This window comes from Gobio gobio, assembly GCF_949357685.1.
Source record: "Gobio gobio genome assembly, chromosome: 24".
Lineage (NCBI taxonomy): Eukaryota > Metazoa > Chordata > Actinopteri > Cypriniformes > Gobionidae > Gobio > Gobio gobio.
Genome location: NC_137120.1, coordinates 31,487,431 through 31,496,994, shown reverse-complemented (window position 1 = coordinate 31,496,994; position 9,564 = coordinate 31,487,431). Strand labels below are relative to the sequence as shown.

Here is a 9,564-nt window from a genome sequence, read left to right as displayed (position 1 = left end):
AAAAACCAGCAAAACAGATCAAATAAAATCAGGTTTGGCTCAATTAAAGAACCAGTTGCAAAAGTCACCCGAGGGTTATTTAAGACATTTGATCTGCAAAGCTGACAGTGATTATATTCCACCTGTTCTCTCCCATAAAATCCATGTTATCTCACTTCCCATGAGAAGAACTTCAGATTGTTCTTTAGGGGGAATATTCAAGGGTGAAGATCTGTTAAAGCTACAGTGCAATGTTTCTTTTTGTGGTATTCAGGCAGGTAGCAATCAGTAAAGATATTGTTTTCATTCACATTTATTTTAATATAATTGTAATAACTGTTCTGTTAGATGGTTTCATGTGAAAAGAAAATTTCAATTTATTTTCTAGAAGCTTGACATTTACATTACATTCACATTAATAGACTGTAAAAGTCATGTAAGTTGCGAGGTGCATCGGACTTGTTTGTTCAGCACATCCCACAGATGCTCGATTGGATTGAGATCTGGGGATTGTGGTGGCCAAGTCAACACCTCAAACTCGTTGTTGTGCTCCTCAAACCATTCCTGAACCATTTTTCCTTTGTGGCAGGGCGTATTATCCTCCTGAAAGAGACACAGGGAATCCCACCAGGGAATACCGTTTCCTTGAAAGGGTGTACATGGTCTGCAACAATGCTTAGGTGGTATGTGTCAAAGTTGCCCAAAGCATCACACTGCCTCTGCCAGCTTGTCTTCTTCCCAAATTAGTGCATCTTGGTGCCCCCAGGTAAGCGATGCACATGCACCACGTGATGTAAAAAATCTGTGTATATGGAAGTGTGTGTACATGTTTTCTATCACGGTGGGGACTTCAACCTGAATGCACACAGACTCATGGAGATTGTGTCACCGTGGGGACCTAAATTGAGGTGCCCATGAGGAAACAAGCTTATAAATCATACAGAATCAGTTTTTTGAAAATGTAAAAATGCAGAGTTTTGTGTGATGGGTAGGGTTAGTGTAAGGGGATAGAATATACAGTTTGTACAGTATAAAAACCATTACATCTATGGAGAGTCCCCACAAAGATAATAAACCAGATGTGTGTGGCCTGGTAAATCTCCTTATGGGGGCAAAATGTCCCCAAGACTGGCAATATCCAAAATGTTTATCCTTGTGGGGTTTATTTTTGGTCCCCGCGAGGAAAACAGCTTCAGCATAAAAAAATCATTATGTCTATGGAAAGTCCCCATAAAACATGAAAACCCAACATGTGCTCTTGCAGTTATTTTATGTCAAATATGCACATGAGTCAAAGTGATATGCTGTAGCCCACATGACCAAATGCTCCAACTCTCCTACCTTTTGAGTGAAGACATCGCGTCCCAGTTAAATCATTGGCCACTCCAGTGTCAGGTCAACAACAGACAAACAACCACACTAACAGTGGCTTTAACAGGAACACAGTTTCACATGTAATCCAATCACTACCTTCATAAGACCTAATGAACTAATTGACAAAGTCTTTTAGGACACTCATTTGGATAATCTGAAACCAATACAACATGCTTGTTCACATAAGAACTCTGGTGAAATGACTCCAGGCAAAATCACAACAGGAGTTTTTATTGGCCAAGTTTTATTAAGCGAAACAAAAATCTTGGTGCAGACACAGTTTAACACTTAAAGGTGCAATATGTAGGATATTTGCAGTACAATCTAAAAAAAAAACAATAGGCCAGTGTTATATATTTTGTTCAGTTGAGTACTTACAATATCCCAAATGTTTCCAACTTTGTAAATCGTGAAAAAATTGAGATTTTAACCAAGGAACCGGGACGTGTGTGAGGGAGTCGCCTGTCATATCCGCGTTACCCTAGGTTTCCGCTTTTACTGTCGTAGAAACCATGGCAGCAGATGTGGACAACTGCATAACGTCTCGCGGCACGCTGTTAGTTTCGTTCAAAGCAACATTATGGACCAATGCAAGCAGACTTTGGAACAAAATGAGAAATCAAAAGAGGACCAGTATCGACGTGGCGTTTTCGAGATGTCGAGAGCTTTGAAACAAACTTTGACTTGACAGAGTTTCTGTTTTTGTTTTATTAGACAGGTGAGCAAATGTACATAAAAACGAATCAATGTTATGTAGCTCAACACAATGAAATATTAGAATATCATCAGTATGATGTTAATGTAGCTTACGGCTAGTCTCACACAGCCAACAAACTAACACACAGAATAGCATTATAATTTTCAACACACTCAAATGCAGTTTAGATAGTGTTGATTAAGTGAAACAGCATTGCGTTTCCTCACATTTTTAATTTGTGAAATAAACTGACCTGTATAAATAGTAATTCAGCACTTGTGTTTAGTTCGGTAGAATGAAATGTCCTCGTTTCTTTATATCCCCCGGGACTTGCGCATAAAGCGAAATTCCTTGATTATTACGCAGGAATGAGAGTATAGTTCCTAGCCATATCGGCCTAGAAAATCACAACTTTTCATCTTCCGTCGGTCTTTGTACACGATGTAACTACAGAAGAGTTAAGTTTTAAATAGGAAAAATATCTAAACTCTTTGGTAATTTTTGGAGCAAGATGCTAACGGTCTAATCAGATTCAATGATCTATGCTAAGCTACCTATATAAAAGTGCTTCCGCCAGACCCGGAGATCGGCTGAATGGATTCGAAAACGGTAAAACTCAACTGTTTAACTCTAGGAGAATTGGAAAATGAGCCATTTAAAAAAAAAAAAAGTGGAGAGTTCCTTTAATCAAAGAACAAAAGACAAAGAAAATCACTCACTGCTCTTGAATGAACTTTTGCAACTTTAATTATAAGCATTAATCCGTATTTAATTTTTACAGTGAAGACGATGTCATTTTATATTTGACTGAAAAACTTTCTCTATTCTATTGCATTTTTTTTGTGCTGTTGTTTGCAATTTGTTTATTTGTTCTTATTTTATTACTAACATTTTACATGTGGTTTTACAAAATTTTGCATTTAAGAAAAGTCGATTTTTGTTTGTATATGCTGTCAATTATGTCATAGAAAATTTCTTCGGAAATTGGAATCGGCCAAGAAAACTACCATCTGATAAAAAAAAGAAAATGTATACTTTTAGTGCAGTAAAATAAAAGTTTTTGCATAATGTAAGAGAATGTGAAATTGTATTGTATAAATTGTATAATTGTATAAAATGCTCTCTAAAAATGAAACTCTAATGTTTGGAATTCAATTAAAAGGTTGCATCAAATGTTTCTTACTGTAAGTATTACACATCTAAACCCTTAAACTGCATATACTCCAAAGATTGAACACAACAACAAAAAATCATAAATAAAGATGCTGTACAACAATTTTTAACATTCATCTTGACATTAGTGCATTAGCCAAACAGGATAGGCACACCTAGAGGTCATACAGTATCACTACAGACACCACCCGAGACCATTTGTGGTTATTAATCTGTGTAATCTCTCGTAATTACAGAGATTTGCTTGGGTTAAAAATAATCCCCCTCAATTAGACCCCCTGCCTCTAACTCTCTTATACCCCACTTTGCCTCTAATTATGTAGTCAAATATGCAGAGCATTTAAATTAAGTGACGTTAACGCTCTGGTCATTGTGAGAGAAGTCTATCTAGAAGAAGAAACAACACAACTTAAAGAACGCATTTACCTGTTTGCTCGATTTACGCATGCCTCAGAGACTGACGTCACATCTGTTACCGAATGTTTGTTTGATGGACTAATCTTTAGCACTTCTTGAAAAGGAAACACAAAGAAAGTCAAACCAGGACAAAACGTTAATGGAATCCAAAAACGAAGCTTAAGCGACAGATTTCAAGATCCAACAATACAGAAATGGAGGACAACACATGCCGAAGCAATCGAGAACAACTAGGACTTCAGTTCACCATTGACTACCTATTGTACAATAAAGGACGCAACACTGAGAGAGAAGAACCAGAGGACAATGTCCCTCCATCTGAACGTCTTCAACCCACAGTCAACCAAACCGAACAAAAAGAACAGGATTGTGAAAAACCAGAGAACCAGGAAAACAAAGATAACGGATGTCAAGAAGAACACGAGAAGACAAATCTGAAGAGTGAAGGAACGGATGAAAAGCCATCACAGTCTTACATTGCCCTCATTTCAATGGCCATCCTGGATTCAGAGGAAAAGAAACTCCTGCTATGTGATATTTACCAATGGATCATGGATCACTATTCTTACTTCAAAAGCAAGGTATTGTACCTCAAAGAGTTTGTCTGCACATGTGGTTAGGCAATTGTGCTACTGGTTTTCACAGATCTCTTGAAAAGTCAAAGAGCCATAAGCTGCTCTTACATCTTATTAATACTTCTGAGAGTTCTACATCCTTGAGACCACTTACAGTACTTCACATTTGTAATCATTACCAAAAAATTTAGTAATCAGTGCTAAGGACGTCTACAAACTAATCCTGTTGATAACAAGCGACCTACTGCACAAAGAAAGAAAAGCAAACACAAACCAGGGCAAAATATCATGAACTGGGATCTGAATTGACAATCTAACAAAGTCATATTCGGATCTTTATCTGTTAAACCAAAGGATTTTACAGTAAAAAAAAAATTATCGCATGATCTAACAAAGACTTTTTATTGGTAAAACCAAAATATCCGACTCCCAAGTGAATTTTTATGATAATTTTGGTCAAATTTGCATGATATTTTACTCTGTGATGGGTAATTCTTAAAATATACTATCCCGTAATTTATACACTCACCATTTTGTTTATAGACCTTTACTTAAATTCATAGAGGTCAAAGTATCCTCTTTCATATGAGCCATACTTCACATTGTCTACTCTTTAAACAGGACAAGAACTGGAGAAACAGTGTCAGACACAATCTGTCTTTGAATGAGTGCTTCATCAAAGCTGGCCGCAGTGACAACGGCAAGGGTCATTTCTGGGCTATTCATCCGGCCAACTTTCAAGACTTCTCTAATGGGGACTACCACCGGCGACGAGCCCGGAGAAGGATCCGCAGAGTAACGGGGCAACTTCCCTTCGGGCTGCCTGCGCATTACCAAACCCTTGGCCGCCTGAAACGGACACCGTGTTGGTGTTGTCCACCAACCCATCCGTTAATGATGAGCTTCTCACCCAGAGTCTACTGGAGCTGGGCTGCACTTCAGACACATCACACACCATCCCTTCATGGATTGATATAACCGGATCTAACCTGAAAAGAATGTCTGCATGTAAAAGTGTTGAGAATTCAATTGTACATATGTAAAGCATGTATTCGTTAAATGAAAACAAATAAAGTTAGAGGAAAAGTGTTGCATTTTCTTATTCATTGCATCCTTTTAAAGGAGTTTTCCAGCATTTGTGGCATAATGTAGATTACCACAAAAAATTATTTTGACATTCCTTATTTAAAAAAAGAAAATGGAAGTGAATGGGGCCAATTTTTACAGGATTTAAAAACAAATGTGAATCTTATAATTTTATTAAAGCACTTAAATGAATGGCTCTATTAAAACCTATGGTTTATTTGAGTTGTAAAGCTGTTTAAATCGTTTTAGGGTTTATGGCATTGTGTAGTAAAATTGAGAGAGATCATTTTACACAGAAAAGGTTAATAAGGGATTTTTAAAGTCAAGTCACCTTTATTTATATTGCACTTTTTACAATACAGAGTGTTCAAAGCATCTTTACAGTGATAACAGGAAAATAATACAACATTTGTTTTGGCTGGACAGCAGCTCTAGTAGAAAATAGTGTCATTGTCAGAGTTGATTCATTTCCGTTGTAAAAACCATTAGTTATTCATTTGGTTAATTTATCTACAGCAGCTCTGGAGAAAAGTGATGTCATCGTCCAGCTCAGTTCTCATACAGTGGTGTCAATGCAGTCAGATCAATAATATTGTTGAATATTAGGCCCAACCCCTGAAAAACAACCCCCACACCATAATCCCCCCTCCATCAAACTTTACACTTGGCACAATGCAGTCAGGCAAGTACCGTTCTCCTGGCAACCGCCAAATCCAGACTCATTCATCGGATTGCCAGATAGAGAAGCGTGATTCGTCACTCCAAAGAACACGTCTCCACTGCTCTAAAAAAAAAAGGTTCTATATGGCACCAAAAATGGTTCTTGGCTCGTAATCATAGGGGAACCTTTTTTAGTGCTATATAGCACCAATTTTGCTGCTTCAGTGGTTCTTCAGCGGTTCTTCAGAGGTGCTATATAGCACCTTAGTCAAAGAACCAGTGAAGAACCTCTGAAGAACCGCTGAAGAACCACCGAAGCACCAAAATTGGTGCTATATAGCACTACAAAAAGGTTCCCCTACAATTACGAGCCAAGAACCATTTTTGGTGCCATATAGAACCTTTTTTTTTAGAGTGTAGAGTCCGGTGGCTGCATGCTTTACAGCACTGCATCCGACGCATTACATTGCACTTGATGTAAGGCTAGGATGCAGCTACTCGGCCATGGAAACCCATCCATGAAGCTCTCTACGCACTGTTCTTGAGCTGAATCTGAAGGCAATTTTACGTGGCCTACCACTTCGTGGCTGAGTTGCTGTTGTTCCCCATTGCTTCCATTTTGTTATAATACCACTAACAGTTGACCGCGGAATATTTAGTAGTGAGGAAATTTCACGAATGGACACGAATTGCACAGGTGGCAACCTATCATTGTACCACGCTTGAATTCACTGAGCTCCTGAGAGTGACCCATTCTTTCACAAATGTTTGTAGAAGCGTCTGCATGCCCAGGTGCTTGATTTTATACACCTTTGGCCATGGAAGTGATTGGAACACCTGAATTTAATGATTTGGAGGGGTGTCCCAATACTTTTGGCAATATAGTGTATAAACCGAATATCCAGTCAAATAAAATAAATATAGCTGCATTGTGCAATTAGAGATAGAACTAATAAGGTCCATAAGGATGGTGCAAAATCTTGTGCGCTTAAACAGATATATTTGCAAACTGTGAAATTAGGTTAAAAATCTTAGAGTGCAACATAACAAATGATTAAGACCAGTAATACAATAATACCATTTAATTTCTCACCAAGTGTGTTAGCGTGCGGGCATCACTTTGGGAGACATTACGCATGGTGTACAAAAGTGAACACATTCCTCACGACTATGGCCACTCCAGATAATAATTAGACAGAAGAGCTCAGAAGCCAAATCTTTAGTCCTAAGAGATTTCGGCAGGCTGCCCAAAGCCGACTCCGGGATAAGTACCCAGATAATCCCATAAATCGCCATGCAGTTTCGAAAAATAGGAAGCTTATCACACAGCATAATCTGGTAAGCGTTCCTCGGGTGAGGACCTACACTGCTGCTGGAGAATAAGGAGGGAGGGATGAGTTAGTTGAGTGTGGGCCAGGATGAAGCCTCAAAACTGTATTACCGCGAGCATAACAAGAGGGTCATGAGCTAATGTGGGACATCTGGACGGAATAATTAGTGGCTAAATTATGATTTCGGCTTAGTCCTTTCTGACGCCTTTTATAGGTCTCTGATTCCTACCAGCTTCAGGAAGATAGCAGTCTTGACCCACTTCACTTTCATAAGGATAAACTAAAAACGCCATGTGGGCAGTTATTGGTATAACCCCGATGCGGCTGAGAGAAGAACTCAAATATAGTGACCCTATTTATAATTTTTTTAATTCATCAAATGTATTGCTGTAAAGAAGACACATTGCTATGCAATGAAACAGTGTGCCTTCTAATTTTTATTATTTAAATTTAATTTAAAACCATCATACTTTTCGGCACTTTTTTTATTCAGATAGGTCTTAATGATAGTGTCACACACTATATGGACTCCTAATGATATATTTAATATATTTAGTATAATATATATATATTTTAAAATTATATGCAAACGGTTAATTATACACATAGGCCTATTTAATTAATTGATCAATTAAATGTGTATTTTATCAACCGACAAAATACAACACGCATCATTTTTTTCGAAGACAAAATATATAATTAACAAAATGTTCTCCTTTTTCATGGAAGGATAACTGAGACATATAAATATCCACAATTAATTGGAGAGAGGAGTGGGAACATACCAAAGAAACAAGGTTTTTAACCAATTATCACTGTTACAAAGCCATCTAATTAAATTTTCTGAACCCAATCTTTTATTCCTTTGCATTAATTTGCTTAATTCCCATGAATGGTCCTCGGCATTAAATCCTCTTGCCTTTGACAGCTTTAGACGTTAATTCTCTTGCATATGCGTGCCTTATGTTTATAAGATACAAGCTGTTGAGCAGGTTGCAATTTGCACTCTCTCTCTCTCTCATACACAAATGCATGAGTTATGAGTGAATCTGTTTTCTTTGCCGTTGGCTGTTTTTCATATAATTTTTGGTAATTACATGACTTAAGATAAAACGTCACTGCTATCATGTTGCGATTTCACCAGAATGCCAATAAAGCTCACAGTGCATTTTGACTCCCATCTCAACGCACTGTGAAGGCACACATACGCGTGTGTTACTGAGTTCTTTTCATTTTCTTATTCTAATCAAAGGCCTGTCCCCTCAACCACATTAAGCTGTGGAGCAGTGCTTGGTGTGTTGATCCCCTTAATCTAATTAGGTACATGGGAGGGGGCGGAGATTAACGCCGGAGACGTGGGCCTGATTAACGGACAGTGGGGTAAGAAGAGATGAGTCGTGGGGCAAAGGCCGATCAAAACATTCTGGCCCCGGTTTTTGTCCTATTCAGCATTCCAAAGCTGATTTGATCAAACGCCTTCACGGTGCCAAAGCTTTCCGCTACCTGGTGATTAACTGTGCAGCGACGCAGGATCAGCACAGTTTGGTTAAGACAGACTTACCCCAGATCATCAGACATTTGAGGCTGCCTAACAGTGCAGATTTGGATTCTGAGGAAGATTTGATTTCTTTTATTTTCCTGAATACCAGACTTATTACAAGAAGGTGTAGGGAGATTCTTTAAAAATCTAGCTTGACTAATTGCAATCAAAATGGCCATTAGGGTGAAGGGATCATTATCTTTGGATGACCTTTCAGCTTGTTTTAGTACAGAAAGACAATAGTAGCAATCTAGTCACAATCTAACCACTAGGTGGCACAATACACTCATTGTACTCACAGGATTTATTCATCCACCTTATTTTTAAAGAAAGTGCTTTAGCTTGAATGTGCAAGACTTCCGGTGTCAGCCTCTTCTATTTATTTTAGCTGTATAAAAACAGTCCGTTATGCTGCAAACTGGTATTTGTTAACATATTATATGCAGCACAAAATATTTTTGCCTAATATATCTTGCCTATAGAGGCTCATGAATTGTAATTCTCACACATTCACATGAAATATACATCTGTATTTAAATGGCATCCACTGTAAAAAAAAAAAAAAAAAAAAAAACAGCTGTATAAGCTCCTAGATCACTCATAGTTTTCCACAGCATAATGTCTGGAGTTTTTTGTCTACTGAAATTTATTGGAAAGATTTTGTGTTTGCAGAGTTGCGTCAGCTGAACTATCCAAAAACACATTAAATAACAGTAGCCTACAACCCACTGA

The 9,564-nt window shown here is 37.9% G+C and overlaps 1 protein-coding gene across 1 annotated transcript; it reads left to right on the top strand.

Moving 5' to 3' along the window:
* Positions 1-3,730: 3,730 nt before the first annotated feature.
* foxq2 (forkhead box Q2) lies at positions 3,731-5,305 on the top strand. Its single transcript, XM_079808305.1, has 2 exons — positions 3,731-4,221; positions 4,837-5,305. The coding sequence occupies exons 1-2, from the start codon at positions 3,835-3,837 to the stop codon at positions 5,191-5,193; spliced, it is 744 nt and encodes a 247-aa protein (XP_079664431.1). The 5' UTR covers positions 3,731-3,834; the 3' UTR covers positions 5,194-5,305.
* Positions 5,306-9,564: the final 4,259 nt, after the last annotated feature.

Bases quoted from the DNA above. Each gene is read 5' to 3' on its own strand.
- foxq2 (XM_079808305.1), top strand. From the start codon at position 3,835: ATGGAGGACAACACATGCCGAAGCAATCGAGAACAACTAGGACTTCAG. The intron at 4,222-4,836 runs GTATTGTACCTC...CTCTTTAAACAG, and splicing joins ATTCTTACTTCAAAAGCAAG to GACAAGAACTGGAGAAACAG.